General features: G+C 45.2%; 1 protein-coding gene across 1 annotated transcript; it reads right to left on the bottom strand.

Annotated features, from left to right (window-relative positions):
* Window positions 1-416: 416 nt before the first annotated feature.
* LOC119652948 (CLIP domain-containing serine protease 2-like) lies at window positions 417-15855 on the bottom strand. Its single transcript, XM_038057339.1, has 4 exons — window positions 15585-15855; window positions 1747-1817; window positions 1530-1686; window positions 417-1441 (listed from the first exon to the last, which is right to left on the bottom strand). The coding sequence occupies exons 1-4, from the start codon at window positions 15676-15678 to the stop codon at window positions 732-734; spliced, it is 1032 nt and encodes a 343-aa protein (XP_037913267.1). The 5' UTR covers window positions 15679-15855; the 3' UTR covers window positions 417-731.
* Between the last annotated feature and the right edge of the window lie 626 nt (window positions 15856-16481).

Raw genomic sequence — 16481 nt, forward strand, 5'->3', positions numbered from 1 at the left:
ATCACGTCTTTGATGGTATGTCGAGTGTAAGAGGAACCTGGGGACACCAGCCGGATACTGATATATGATTATATCGTATGCTTCTGTTTCCCATGCTTGCTTCTAACTGTTTCTCATTAGATATAACATTAGCCTTGGTCAAATCAGCTTGCAGCACGCTAAAGCTGCAAACAAGGCTGACAAAGCTGTGCCCTTATATAACTATTCGATTTCATCGCTTCATCATCGCCTGATTGCTACCAATGTAAATCAAAAAATATCAGGAACTTTCAGCGTGAAGATAAGAGATGATAAGGCTGCCTCTAGATAAAACACGGGAATTTTAGGGAAGACGCATGGTTTGAAAACTGGTAGTCAGCATCTTTGTGTCCTGTTTCCTGTTGGGAACGAGGTCTACACAAACATAGAAATTGTGAGGAAGTTAGGCAGAGTTTTAATACGTACATATATGGATATCAATGGAATTTTCACAATTCTTAATAATTTCAAATGGTCGTCGTAATAATATTGTGTAATTACAGAACATATTTCAGCGCTAAACCTATCTAAGCGGTATCAAGTATACAATCGTAGTCGACTCGGATTTCATTCTTATGCTATAGTATATAATATTCATAAGTTTAAAGGAGCTGGGAAATGTTTGATTTATATATTTATATATAACACTCGAATAATCAAGTGAACCTGAAGTGGAAATTGAAATTGTTGAAAGCGTAGCAGACATTTGAAATCTATGGTGCAATTTGCTTCTGGATCCATCCTTTATATGAGCTAACTCGAGTGTGAACTACTGGCCAACTGCTTGTCATGCACGGGTTAAGGCCAAATGAAACAATTCCGAATAAAAAGTTATAAAGTTGGCCAGATTTAGTAGTATCCACTCCAATCAAAGCGTTTCCTGCATCACCTGTACAAGAATGGTATCCTTCCTTGGGAACTGCGCAATATTGGCTCTTTTCCAAGGAGATTCCTATTACTCCATAGACTGCGTTACATTTGGGAAGATTAACGCCTTGAACATGGACGTTTAGTTTGATATCACTTCTAGTGCCATTTTCTAACAACCCCCAACCATTAACTTTAAAATATTCTTTGTGTTTCGCCTTCCGTGAATGTCCTTGCAAACACAAAGGTCTAATCCAATCTGTGAATGACACGTTTCGCGCAAGTCGAAGCAGTGCAATGTCATTTGATCGATTCACTGACTTGGGGTTGTAATTTTCATGGATAATAAGCTTCTCAATGGCGACATTTATCGGTGTATTACTGCACTTTTTATTCTGACAATCGGTTTCAGTTTGGGTATTCCATTCGCCTAATCTGACGCTTGTTAAGTTCCATTTTGCAGGAATTTCCTCAGCCTTGACACATGAAGCAGCGGTTACAATATAGCGCTTGTTGATAAGGACGCCGCCGCAATGGAACCCTGTTCTATTCCCAGCTGTAGATAGAGGAAGATAATTCTATATACATATATTCCAAGCTGAAGCTGGGTTAATTGTCCTAAGGCTATGTAAATACTTCCTTACGTTTAGAATACTCCAATAAAGCTGTCCAAGGGTGTTCGTCAATATCTGCTACATTGTTTCTCTCACGATGTCCATTTTTTACCGGTCCGCAAACTCCCACTTCCGGCAACAATCCTCTTGCATGATTTTTTCTCTGGGTTTCCTGAAGGAGGGGCACCTGAAAGGTGTTAAATTCAAACTAAATTCAATCGATATGCAATTTGATATAAAAAACTACCCATCTTTTAGTAGAGTTATGTTCAAAATATGATTGATTGAATGTTGCAGAGATTGGGCTTTGGTTTTCAACTGAAAATATATGAAAATAGATATTCATTGAAAATGAGTTGTAAAAATTTCGGAAAATTCTGTGTCATCTACTTAATATTTGGAGAATTTTATTTTCTTAACCAACATTAGTAAAACGCTTCCGGACATCAACTTTTTGAAGCTTTCTTGATTACTATAAACTACCGTTTCAAGAGAAGGAACAAGGCATATCAAACCCACCTCCTGAATATATCACTTGAAACTACAACCGATCCCGTCAAGGAGTCTATTTTCAAATGGTTGTTTCCTGCTGGCTGAAAAGCAGCTCCCATAACTAAGCTAGAGAATAAAAAATACATATTAGCAAACCTGCCTTAGGACAGGCAAAATCGTGAATACTAACGACGGCGAGGTTTTTTATGATTTTGTGTTAAAAAACATTAGTACAAAACGGTTCTAATTTGGTGTCGGTGCTGAAAAAACTACATTTCTCGACTTTAAACAAAGAGCGGATCTAGCGCTGTTAATGCGTTGTATGAATCAAATAATGTTAGTTACATGATGCACCTATGTGGGATTCCGCATAATGGAGAAGCTTATATTCGTCCTCAACTGTTCTGTGCCATGTGCTCCGAGGGCGACTTATCCATCGGCCACTCTGGCAAAACAGGTTCCAATGCATGGCATTGTCAGCAATGCATCCCTCGCGTCTTTCTTGAAGTATGACCAATCCACTGCCATTTTGCGCTCCTTAATTAATACATCTACCCTCCCCATCGGACACCACTTTGTCGTGGTGGGAGAGGCTGTAATAGTTTACTATTACACAAAGGGTATCCAAAAGCTAAGTGTTTTAACACTCCTAGTAGTAAGAAGTGACAGTTTTCGAATTCACCCACAATCATGGGCAATCAAGTTGCGGGCGAGGCGCGGCATAATTGCCAACTCAGTGGTCTACGGCAAAGCTAGCCAGAAAGGAAATTTCGGCAACTCTCCACTTAAGAGAAACTGGAGAGAAAGGTACTGCGAAAGGAAGTGAACCATCTTGGGAATAAGAACATGGACGTGGCTGCACCATTAGGTGCGGTAATATCTAGAGAAATCTGAACTGGTAACCCATACTGAGCACACCAGACTCCTTTATCAGCGGTAATGTCCACAAGAAGCGGAAGACTAACAGATCTGTGGTGGTCAAAGCTTTATTATGCTCAGAACCAGGAGCTAAAGCAGCGCGTCCCTCGAGAATGAGGACCGATGTGCCGGGAGTTGAGAAGCAAGAGAAATCTCAACGAAGCTGATCCCTCCTATGGGAATACGAGCACGAAAGGAAAAGGACATGCGTACCCTCATTTCTGACCACCGCCGTGGGTGTTTCATTGAAGGATGACAAAATGCCAGAGGGGCAATTTACCATCCTCCAAAATGCCTATGGAAAAATGCTAAAGCCTGGGACGAAGCCAAGATTTAATAATCAAGCTTTACGCGATGGGCTCTTCCATTTGGAGTGGACCGATGAGGCTGCCTTAAAGTAGCTCCAGCAAATAATCCCTACTTTGAGTTCTGGAGGTCGGCCCAAGCCCACTATTGTGAACATTGAGCTGCACAGGACACCTGTCGGATGTTGAATATGGGGACAGGGGAAATCAGCAGAACCTAGGCTTGGACTTCGGACACTGGAGGGCAAAGTTCATAAATTTCAAGAAGGGCCAATCTACAAACGTGGACGGTTTCCGCTTGGTTTTCGAACTGGACGAAAAGAGTCTGAAGGTGCTCTTTCGGCTTACACAAGTTAAAGCTAATTGCAGCATGTGTATGCCAAGTTTCATGAAAATCCATTAGTGTCAAAGTTATAGCAGATCAAACTTATCAATTTCGTGCAAATTAACAGCATCCCAAGCCATACAAATAAGGTGCTGATGTCATAATTAACGAGAAATCATGAAATCATTGAAATATCAAAATTCCATTCAAGAAGAATCTAATTCTCCGTACCCCTTTTTAAGGTTTTGTGTAAACACAAAACCTTATTAAAATCGGTTTACTGTCTGTCTGTCTGTCTGTCCGTCTGTCTGTCTGTCTGTCTGTCTGTCCGTCCGTCACACGCATTTTTCTCGGAGACGGTTATAGCGATTGACACCGAATTTGGTAGAAAGGTGGGAACTGTGAACGCTCATGCATACAGTGAATTATATCCTTTTATGTCGAATTTAAGGAGGGGTCCCCATACATGCAAAAGGGGGGTGTAAAATTTTTTTTCATCAAATATAGCCATGTGGGGTATCAAATTAAAGGTCTCGATTATTACTTTTCAAAGCCGATCTTAGTTTTGACATTCGTTGGAAGGGTGGGGAGCGCGGGGGGTTGAAAGTGATCACTTCTTTAAGGGGGCCATCCTCAGAAACTACCAAACCGAAAAATTTGAAAAAAATCAGGAGGCTACCACTATATGGTGCCTGGGCTCCGAAATACCTTTCATGCCGATATCTGTTTAAATAAAGTTAATAATAGTATATTACTACAATTTTTTGTAATTGGTTAGAAATCCTAGTACCATGAGTTGCAGTAATATAGGCTATGATATAGAGCATGATCTTACCAAGTTTGGTGGAAATCGCACTATTACTAACAAAGTTATAATACCTCAAATTTGTTGCTTCTTTGAAAATTGAAGACTATGAATGTCAATATCACCCGAAAGTGGATACTCTCACATAATATATGGATATATTACGTGCTACGTACTAAGAAATACACAAAACCTTTCGTACCTGAAGCGTCCAGCTCCCGGTTTCCAAACTTGTTTATATTTGGTGTTGGTTAAATTGTTGGCATTTGCTTATAATAATAAACTCAGAGTGTGAAACGTATGAGGTTGACCATTATTAACACAGGGCTTTCCATCAAATGATTTATTTAAATCGCTTTCTATCATAGAAAATAGAGGGCAATGGAATTTTTAGCTATGTGACACGGAGCTGTCGTGCACTCGTCGCTCCTCACATCTTTTTCTTTTTGTTCAGCCGTTAGTTCACAGCGGGGTCGGCCTGTGGTGATCGGTTTCGTCATTTTATTTTATCAAATGCCTGATCAGGATGTAATCTTGAGACCTTTAAATCCCCATCCAGCATATCAAGCCACCATTGTTTTGGTCGGCTTTTTGGTTGCTTACCATTGCTTTCGATGTTCTGACCAATACTGGTTGTCGAATTCTCGTTAGTGTGAATTACGTGACCACACCATCGAAACCCGTTCGATCGGGGATATTCTCATTTCAGACGTGATCAAAACGTGTCACGCCACCAGTGCAATGCAACATCTTCGTCCCCATTACCGCAAGACGCCGTTCATTGACCTTTATAGTCGGCCAATACTCAGAACTATAGAGTGAGGCAGACGGACGACATTGCAGTAAATTTTAGATTTGGGACGGGAGCTGATACGTCGATCACAAAGAACACCAGTTGGGGAATGCCACTTCATCCAGGTTGCGTTAATGTGTGAAATAATTTCATTACGCAGTTCTCCATTGGCAGATAGCATTGACTCGAGATATTTAAATCGCTCAGTTCTGGCAATGGCAGTAACCTGGCCCTCGAGATATTTAAATCGCTGAGTTTTGGCAATATCGGTAACCTGCCCTTCGAGATAATTAAATCGTTCAGTTCTGGCAATGGCAGTAACCTGCCCAGAACTGAACGATTTCAATACCTCGGGTCAATGCTATAAGCCAATGGAGAACTACGTTATGCTCCTGACATAGGGAAACACAAAACCTTTTATACCTGAAGCGTCAAACTTCCGGTTTCCCGACTTGTTTTTTTGTAAAAGAGGGTCCGGGTGAATTTGCGTTGTACAACTTTAATAGCGCGACAGTCACGAATGGGGAAGCGGAATTAGGTTACCCAGCAATTTTCAAGGATGTTTCTGACAAGGGTGTTGAAGAGTGCTAAGGAGGACTGAATTGGGATAAAATCCGAGGAGGAACGAAGCATAAAACCTTTGGAAGTTCTACTGATGATGTCAACGAAGTGGGAATTGAAACGAAGTTTGTTGTCGAATATTAAACACAGGTCTTGGAAGGAGGTCGGTAGTGGAAGAGGTTATCCACGGAGAGAATAGGAGAAGGATGGTGGGGAGGGCTTAAGCGAATAGCACATCCAGTGGCATTTGCTGACATTCATTGTCAACTTGTTGACCGAACACCAACGGACTAGATTATCAAGGCTGGACTGCAACAGAGCACAGTCCAGCGGAGACGAAATAGTGGCAAACAATTTAAGGTCGTCTGCATAAAGCAAACATGGGCAGGTGAGGATGAACGCGAGGTCAAAAGGATAAAAAATAGAAAGAGTAGGGGGCCAAGTATAGAGACTTGGGGAACACCAGAGGAAGGAGAGACGAAACGAGATGAGTAACCGTCTAAAGAGAGATCGGACGAAAGCCAGGAGATGATTGAGGAAGGAGACAGAGTTTAGAGAGGAGAATATGGTGAACGATATCAAAGGCTTTGGAGAAATCAGTATAAATAGCATGCACCTCCTGTCGTGAATTAAAGCATTCAACAAGGTGGTTCACAACAAGGGAAGGGGCTCCGCTCTTGAGCATAGGGTTGTTAAGGGCCTCTTTTCACAGATGGGGAAAGTAGCATTCTTCTAAACTTTTGTTGTAGTTTATACACGGGGGAGGGAATGTTAAGAAGGAGGAGGCTAGGAAAGTCCGACAATAGGGTGAAGATTACCAATTGATTGAGTGGGTTTACGAGAATAGTGGGTGTGGGACCAAAAGGATTTCAAGTTACTGCAAACAAGGGTGGTATCGACGCTCATTAAGTACCTTTCATGCGCTTTTTTAATCATTGACTTCCTAGTGAAGCGCATAGTCTTAACGTGAGCAAGGTCGGCGTCATGCTTAAAAGCCCGAAACTTCTTTCGCAGTGCATGTTTCAGGTGAATGTTATTAATATTACTATTAATAAACGCGGATGGACCCGTCTTGTCAACTAACAGCATGTCAGACTTGTTGTGCGGCATATGGCGATCAGTTAGAACTTGCCGGTTCGCAATCACGCTATGCTTGTATGCAAGCTGTTCGTTTATTGTCGCGGCGGCATAGCAGAGCAACCAGAAATGAGATGGTCCAACGTCTCTAACGTCGAATCAAATATTCTGTATTGGTCGTTATCCAACCGCTCTTTCATTATCAGCAATTCATAAACTCGGGTGGCGACCACGTCTCCTTCCATCACAGAAAGTACTCCCGAGCACACAACCATCTGGTCGACAAATACAAATCGACAAATGACTGCCAAGGACAATTCACGTACAGTGTAATGCCTTCGAATTCATTCAACGATCCGCTCTTGGTCTGACTTCGCCCCATTCAATTGACTTGCCCTTTGCATTAAAAATAAGCACGCAGTTAGTTGACTTGGCGGTGTTGATTTGCCTAGAGTCTAGGAATGGTCTATACAAAAGATCCATTTACGAAAATTCTATACACGCTCTTTGAAATTCGTCGCAAATGTCAGTGAAGACTTCAGTTGGACAGTGAAAAGGAAACGATTGCATGCAGTGCGACCTGTTGCTGTTGATACTGAAGCCCCTGTCACCATCGACTCATGATCATCAGTTTCCGCGATGATCTCAAGTCGAACAAGCTCGCTGACAATGGCTGGGATTGTGTCGCTGCGAGTAATAAAAAGGTACTGGTTTGCAAGTCGCTGCATAGTTGTGGCGCGGCAGGATTCGCATCATCCGAAATTTATTTCGAATGTTGCGAATGCGAACAAATAGATGGCGCGCCGAACTCTCCACTTTTTAGAACTCGCCACGGGAGTGGAGGACTAGCGGTGAGAAAGTGGCGTTGGTTGGGACAGGGAAAGATCGCATGGAAATAAGCATAGGAGTGCATGAAAGATTATGACTAAAGTGGATTTCTTTTCGTACGTGGCCTAGCGGTGAAGTTTGTTCGTAAAGAGAACCAGAATACAGTGCGTAGAACGTGGAGCTTTCTCAAGTGGAGTTGGCTACATCTTTTGAATATTACCGGCAGCCTAAAGAGCTACAGTTGTACGAGCTACGTACGAGTACTATCCAAAGGTGCCGCAGTGTTCCAGTTTGGCGATTGAAATCCGATAGAACAAAAGTGACAGTATTTAACACAAAAGTAGTGACCCCGTGAGCCAGTAGAGACGCCGCCACAGCCATGCTCGCCGCCGTAGCCACGCTCGCCGTCTCCAGCATCGATGCCACCGCCGTCTTCACCATCAATGCCGCAGCAGTTGCCGCCTGCGTCGCCGTCTCTACCAGCGACGCCACAGCCGTCGTCACCATCGTTGCCACAGCAGCGAATCACCCGCGGCGGCCGCTCGCATTCACATCCGCCCTTCGATTGTAATTTAGATTTTGTTAGGAATAAGTGATTATTTCGATATTATTTGAATGGGGTCGGCACCTTACGTCTTAAATTGTAGTTTAGATGAGACTTTCTCTTTCTCTCTATATTTTTATTGTCTAAATAAATAGTATACTCTCTGCAAGAGACGGCGTTCAGGCGTTTTAGGTGCGTATCATCGTTGGTTGTCCGCTCTCTGGGCGAAGTTCTGGGAAGTGATTTCAGTCTGCGCTTAGAAGCGTCCGCTTCGGTGGTGATTTCTTTGTTCGTGCGTACATTTGTGGGTTCGGCCTGCGGTGTAGTTAGAACAGTTTCACCGCGTCTTCGTTTTAACACTCGCGTCGCAAGTAGTTTTCTTTTTGTTAGCCAAGATGTCGGTCGACAACAAAGACGCGGCAGGCTCATCGGACCCGCAAGTGACCGCCCTCGCCGTGCGTGTTTCTCCATTTTGGCGGCGGAACCCGGAGCTGTGGTTCATACATTTGGAAGCGCAGTTCCAGATGTCCGGAATCACATCGGACCCGCTTCAACTATGCGGTGGTCGGCCTGGAGTCCATTCTTCTGGTGTCCGACGTAGTGAAGTCGGTATCATGCTCGCAGCTCAAGAGCGAGTTGATCAGGTACCTGTCGCCAAAATTAGACCACTTGCTGGCGGGTTTAACGTTGGGTGATTGAACTCCCAGCCAATTGCTTCGCGAAATGAGGCAATTGGGTGGGAGCAAGATCGGCGATGACCTGATCAAGTCGCTCTGACTGCGACGGCTCCCGGAGGGCACCCAGGTGCAGGAGGTGTACGTACGCCCAACCATAGCGGCCGTTCAACCACCGTCGGATGAGGTGAGCGACTTGAGGCGCAAGATAGCCGCCTTAACAGCCAGTGTGGCCGAGATGCGGGCGACGTTGGACGCTCAGCGTTCGAGTGCCAGGTCGCGAGCTCGCTCACGGTCTGCCACTCGGAAAGGGCGTTCGGGTAGCAGGTCGTCAAGACAGCCTGCGGACAAAGGCATTTGCTGGTACCATCTTAGATTCGGTGATAAAGCGACCAGATGTACGCTCCCGTGTAAATTCGCGACTACCGCAAAAAACTAGGTCCGCGGGGGGTCCTGGCGACGGCCACCCAGAACGCAGCGTCACGTCGCCTAACTATTTTCGACCCCCTCAGCAGGCGCAACTACCTCGTCGATACTGGTGCGGAGGTTTCGGTTCTTCCCGTACTCCGGCAACATCGACTTTTCCCACAGCCGCTCAAACTGGCGGCAGCAAATTCCTCCGGCATCAACACATACGGGTATAGGCAAGTGGACGTGAGTCATGGCTTGCGTAGGACGTTTTCGTGGCGTTTCATCCTGGCGGATGTCAGCTTCCCCATATTAGGCGCAGACTTCTTGTGTCACTATGGGTTGCTGGTGGACTTGCAAAATAAGTCCCTTATAGACCCCACGACCAACCTTAATTCGTCGGGCCAAATGGTATCTCACACTGACAATAACCTTTCCGTTCTTTTGGACGACATCACCGACTCTCGTGTTCGGACACTCCTCCAAATGTTCAGCCAGATTACTACCGAGTGTAGTCTCTCAAAACCAGTGAAGCACAATGTGCAGCACCACATTAACACTACTGGTTTCCCGATTTTCTCGAAGGTGCGTCCTCTACCACCCCAGAAACTGGCTATTGCGCGGAAAGAATTTGAATAACTTGTTCAACAGGGTATCTGCAGGCCCACAAACAGCACCCCCTTTGGACTCTTCGAGTTCACCCTTTCAGATTTTGCAATGCGGCGCAAACCTTTCAAAAGTTCATTCATTCGGTCCTGCGAAACCTCGACTTCTGTTTCGTATAGTTGGATGTTGTTTTGGTCGCTTCTTCCACGGAGTCTGAGCACTTAGCCCATCTCGAGTGCATTTTTCAACGTCTCCTTGAGGCCGGTTTAGTTCTAAACGTTGAGAAATGCAAATTCCTTCTAAAACAGGTGAGATTCCTCGACCACTCCATTTCCCCTGAAGGAATACAGCCCGACCCAGACAAGATCCAGGCGATAACAAGCTTCCCGCGTCCAAAGACAGTGAAGGAGTTGAGGAGGTTCTTGGGCATGCTAAACTTCTACCGTCGTTTCCTACTCAAGGCCGCCCATCGCCAGTCCGTTTTGAACGCGTACTTGTCTGGCTCCAAAACTAAGGACACACGAGAGATCGTGTGATCTGAAGAGGCTATCCGCGCGTTCGCCAAATCCCGTCAACAACTGGCCGACGCTACATTCTTTGCATTTCCTCTGCAAGATGCACCGCTATGCCGTTTTTGTTGATGCCTCTGACATCGCAGTAGGTGCTGCCCTTCACCAAAAGGTGGATCAAGTCTGGCAGCCGTTGAGCTTCTTCTCGAAACAGTTGAATCCCGCTCAACGGAACTACAGCACCTACGATCGCGAACTGCTCGCCGCGTACTTGAGCATCACATACTTCCGTTTCTCCCTAGAAGGCAGGCCGTTCACAGTGTTCACGGACCATAAGCCTCCCATGTATGCTTTGAAACAAAAGCCCGACAAAGCGTCCCCTCGTCAGCTTCGACATCTGAGCCTTATAAGCCAGTTTACGTCAGACATCCAGCACGTGTCCGGCAAGGACAACATAATTGCTGGCGCTTTGTCTCGTGTCTTTGAGGTTGACATTCCCGCCTCACTCGATTTCTCGGATATTGCCAAGGCGCAGAAGGATGACGCAGCACTTCAGAGCCTCAAATCCAACCCCAAATACAAATTTCGGGAGTTGCCCAGCTTCGGCTCAAACCTCTCTCTCTGCTGCGAAGACTCGGAAAAGGGACCTCGGCCATACATTCCGGCCACCTTTCGCAGGGAAGTGTTCCACGTAGTTCACGACTTAGCGCATCCAGGCATCAGGACAACAAATCGGCTAGTCACCGAGAAATACTTCTGGCCCTCTATGAATAAGGATGTCAATTCCTGGGCCATAGAGTGCATCGTATGCCAGAACTGTAAAGTCTCCAGGCATGTAAGGAAAGAAGTGGGCTCATTCCCCCGCACTACCAAGCGGTTCCACACAATACACCTCGACATAGTAGCGCCTTTGCGAGACTCGCACGGTTATAGGTATTGTCTCACAATCATCGACAGGTTTACGCGGTGGCCTGAGGCAATACCTCTGAAAGATATTACGGCGCAATCATGTGCCGAAGCCCTCTGTCGAGAGTGGATACCTCGCTTTGGCGTCCCTGCAGTGGTCATCACTGACCAGGGAATGCAATTTCAGTCCACCCTTTTCTCCGAGTTAGGCAAACTCCTTGGCTTTAAACGCCAGCGGACTACTTCATACCACCCGCAATCCAATGGGATGTTAGAACGTTGGCATCGGACGCTGAAAGCCGCCATTATGGCACGCGACGATCCGTCCTGGTCCCAAGTCATGCCTCTCGTCCTACTCGGCCTACGTACAACCCGCCGAGAGGAATTTGCTGCCAGCCCCGCGGAGCTAGTATACGGGGAGAACCCAAGACTCCCAAGCGATCCGGTCTTCGACAAGAGATCGGGTCTCACAGAGTCGGGGTTGGTGCGTCTGTTGAGGGACAATCTCTGACGCATCAAAGCCACACCACCCACCTGATACTCGTCCACACCTGCCTGTTCGCCCAAGGAACTGGACACGTGCACGCACATTCTCGTCAGGACGGCTGCCGTCTGAAAGCCGCTGCAGCCTCCATATGAGGGCTCGTACCGCATTCTCGAGCGGGGAGAACATTTCTTCCAGTTCGAGATCGGTCCAGGCTGAAACCTGTGTGCGCCCCGAAGCAGCGTCGTGTCCGCTTTGCGGATTGACGGTGAACGAAGTTCCGGGGTCGGTCGCCGAAACCCCCTAGGTTTCATCTGGGGGCGGAGTGATGTGGCGCGGCAGGATTCGCAGCATTCGAAATTTATTTCGAATGTTGCGAATGCGAACAAATAGATGGCGCTCCGAATTCTCCACTTTTTAGAACTCTCCACGGGAGTGGAGGACTAGCGGTGAGAAAGTGGCGTTGGTTGGGACAGGAAAAGATCACATGGAAATAAGCCGGTCTCTTCTGTCGCAGCCACCAAGAGGTACAGGCGGCTTCTCACGCGGCCGGTTAAAAAACCATTCACCGTTCACCGTGTATTTAAATTAAATTCAATTCAAATTCAAAGTAGTAAAGGAGTGCATGAAAGAGAACCAGAATACAGTGCGTAGAACGTGGAGCTTTCTCAAGTGGAGTTGGCTACATCTTTTGAATATTACCGGCAGCCTAAAGAGCTACAGTTGTACGAGCTACGTACAAGTACTATCCAAAGGAGCCGCAGTGTTCCAGTTTGGCGATCTCCAAAACGAAAGTGACAGTATTTAACACAAAAGTAGTGACAGTAGATAACACAAAATAGTCACGTGTGGGTATCGCGGGAAACGCTCGACGAATCTCTGATGAAAAAAGGGGCGGTAAAATGTTGTACCTGAGCTTGTCATTGTTACTTCGTAGTAGGAGTGGATTAAATAGGGGTCCATTTCCTCAGTCCATTTAATACGTTACCTACGCGTACCCGCTGAAGTGATCGCCACAGATTGTGACGAAACTGCCACAGCAGGCGGAATCATTCGCCTAGACGCCGAACATCTCTCCCCTTGCGGCAATGTGTTTTGGTACCCAGGAAAACCATGAATCCGGTGTCGGGTTGCTTCTGACTTCTGCCGCAATGCGCCCTTTTTTGAAATGGGAGCCGGTTTGATGCATTTCGACTGAATTCTAACTGCAAGGTTCGGTCCAGGTTAAGGAACATCACAATTATGGAATATAATAATAATCGTTTGCACAATAATCCATATTGGATCAAGGGCCTTGAAGTGTGTTAGAGCACTTCATTCAAGACCCTCACGGTACACTACAGTACACTGTAGGAGGCAATGTGGTCAGCATTGAGCTCGTCCGAGATTATTATTCTGATTTGACTCAGGTACTCATTCACAGCTGAGTCGACTGGTATTCGAAGTCAAATCACGTGAGATTCGAACCGCGATCTTCCGTACGACAGCCTTGTTGTCTAACCACGCAGCTATCCGGACACAATTATGCAATGCTTCGCACCAACGGAAACTTCCGATATAATGGAGAAGGATGCTCTCTACTAGCAATCAAACGCAGTTTAGGAGATGCTTTCTAAAGGTGACATTGTGATCGTCATTGGTGATCTGAATGCCAAGATAGGATCCGACGACACGTTGCTCGGACATGTGATAAGGAAACATAGTCTTGGATACCGGCGATGGTGGGAGGTTCGTGGATTTCTGCAGCTTCCACTGCCTCGCCATTGGTGGTACATTGTTCGAGCACAGAGTCTGCCATAATGTCAGCTGGGTTTCAACTGACCGACGCCGTACTTCGCGATAGGAGTAGATTTAGGAGGGATGACGATCTGATGGTTCATTCATTCGCTTGTGTGTTGCGTCCGCCACTTCTCACAAGGTTGGGGCGCTGCGGCCCCCTAAGTTCAACATCAATCGCTTCTACGACCCAGCTGTCGCTCGACAGTGGGAGAGTTATCTGGCTGATCTAATGGCAGATATACTGAGTAACACGCCTGAGAACATCGATGAGCATTGGGCTGCCATCAAAAATGCTCTTTTCTTCTTTATCGTATCACACCCGGTGAAGTTCCTTCTCTTGTGGATGAAATGGCTAGTCACGGTAACATGCAGATACGGACTGCTCCTCCAAGCAGAAGAGAAATCATTTCGGTCACGAATGCACTCAAACGAAGTAAAGCCGGGTTGGCGGTTTCCCCACAGAGTTATTTATCATTGCACCTGCAATTACTGCTGATCTGCTGCTTCACGCATTCGAACATCTTGGGAGTTCGAGACCTTTCCCAGAGAGGGAAAGAAGGGGATAATTGTTAAGAACCCAAAGAAGGGGATACGTTTCTAGCAATTCGAGGGCTATCTGCATACTCCCTGAGAGATAATAGCTAAAATAATTCTCGAACTCATCAAACAACATCTCGAAAGCTTGATCGACATGGAGAGGACTAGTTTTCGCTAGGGGTACTCATGCATTGACCACACCAGCACCATACGGACCATTTTGAAACAGTGTGCAGAGTTTAGATATTCGCTGCATCTAATCTTGAGTGAGAGTAATAGCTCTGATAATCGACATACGATGACACAAACTGTCATATGCTGCATCGAGGTAAAATCTCGGAGGATTTGGAGGTACAAAGCGGAGTCCGCCAGGGTTGCATCCTGTGACCGATAACTGTGTTCGATAACAAACATTGGTGTTCTTCGTGCTGGCTTGTCCGGAGGAGTTCAATGGACAATGGCATCTTTCCTCAAACACATCGACTACGCTGATGACATCTGTTTGCTCTCTCATGGGTCATGGACCTTGACTAAATGGCTCTGGATTTGGAAAGAGTGGCAAGTGGAATTGGACTGAAGATAAACACCAACAAAATCAAGGTTCTTAGTCCGACAGGTCAAGGCACTCTCCCTATCTGCATTAATAGGCAGAACGTCGAGGGCGTCAATCAATTTGTATATCTAGCAAACGTGGTTTTTGCGGACGGGGCATTTCAGGTAACCGCGAGCGATAACGCGTAGGTGTGGCTGACGCACTATACCCCACCAAGGGGTGAATGGCAACCATATGGGAGGATATGGTAGGGGGTGTAGTAGATCCCCGCAATGAAAACTAGCTGCAATCACCCCCTGTTAAAAACTCATGACACCGGAAAATGGTTTTTAATATCACATGGTCAATTTTTCTTGCCCGTGTCGGGAAGAGGGTAAATCGTGTGGGTATGTAGATTGAAGGAGAGGTTCCCCTCTAACTCCGTTAAAGAATTTCCACGATCACCTCTACGTAAAAAGTACCCTCGGGCCGGGTAGTGAGGACATGGAAACAGAAGCGGCGGTTAACCCCCCTACACTCTTAAGAGTAATAACACTTCGAAAAAGAGTATTTTTATATTATAATGGTAAAGTTTGGTTTTTCAATGATATAAAAAAAGCCCCTTGTTGAACCTCAGTAACTATTTAAGGGGGACGCAATTCTTTAACGGGGCTAGATAAAGTAGGCCTTTCTCTTCTCTGGCGCTGGTTGATCAAACTGTGCAATGATGATTTCGAAACATTCTTCGTTTAAAGTGTTATAACTTTTGACCAACAATTATTCAACAGGGGTGAAGAGAGAGAACCTTCCATTTCTCTGTCGATATCCTTCCTACCCCCGAAGGTGGGCTTACAAAATTGCGTCCTCGGAAACCACCTGTTAATGATACACTTCATTTGGTTCCTTTAAGTGCAGAGGCACTATGATCACATTTATGTCATATTACCTTTATATTTGCTTTTATTGCTTTCAGGGACAATGAATAAATAGAATAAAACTCACGGGCACCAAGAAGTTTTGGCATTACAACACAAATGAGAAGAATTGGAACCAGCAACATTTGGCCCGGCGTTTCTTGCATCTTCTTCACAAACATACAATTGCTAATCTCTTCCTGGATTTTCCCTTATTTTCTAAGAACTTCTATCATTTCCATGATAATTCACAATTACGCAGTACTTTCTCGGAATTAATCTTGCCTGGATTATTTCCAACAAGTATTTTAATCAAACCAACTGAAAATCTACTTTGTATACGCTCAAAGTCGCGATGTTCGCTCCAGACTGATGAATACAAATTTTTTCTTAAATTTTATAAGCAAAACGCGTGTATTATTGCAACATTATCTCAGATGTGAACTATGTATGTATGTATATTTTGTAGCCACATTAATATGTATTTTTTGCGTGAGTTCATTGCAGTGACTTGAGATTCAATGATTTGACTAGACACTTGACAATGGGAATTCCCTGACTTATGAGGTGACGAATGAAATAAAAGCTACGATTTGAATTACGAAAGTTGGAATTCTGTCCATTTTTAAGATTAACCTATTTATCGTTGATGTCACTTTCAATCGCCTTTAGCTATCGCGTAAGGTGACATCGGGTTTCCTATGATCCAACTTCAAATGGGAGCCGGGGCAAAGATCAGGCCAAGAAATATCACCAACAGAACTTACATTTTTACGAAAAAGACAAAAATGAATATTTATATATATCCAAAGTTCTAGTTTCAAAAACATCGGTTCTAACTTGCTTGCATTTTAGTTACAGAGTTAAAAGCGACAACAAGCCCCAATCATATAATGGAACAATCGCTGCGTTCTGTTTTGCTTACGATGAACCTGCGAAAACTCCGCCCCTTAAAATAATTTTTGGTTTCCAAATTGGCATAATT

The sequence above is a fragment of the Hermetia illucens genome, chromosome 3 (genome assembly GCF_905115235.1).
Source record: "Hermetia illucens chromosome 3, iHerIll2.2.curated.20191125, whole genome shotgun sequence".
NCBI lineage: Eukaryota > Metazoa > Arthropoda > Insecta > Diptera > Stratiomyidae > Hermetia > Hermetia illucens.

Excerpts from the sequence above, each read along its gene's own strand:
- LOC119652948 (XM_038057339.1), bottom strand. The coding sequence starts at position 15,678 with ATGTTTGTGAAGAAGATGCAAGAAACGCCGGGCCAAATGTTGCTGGTT. Across the intron at positions 1,818-15,584 it reads GCCAAAACTTCTTGGTGCCC|TTGAAAACCAAAGCCCAATC; the intron begins GTGAGTTTTATT and ends ATATATTTTCAG. Across the intron at positions 1,442-1,529 it reads TTTATTGGAGTATTCTAAAC|CTGGGAATAGAACAGGGTTC; the intron begins GTAAGGAAGTAT and ends CTCTATCTACAG.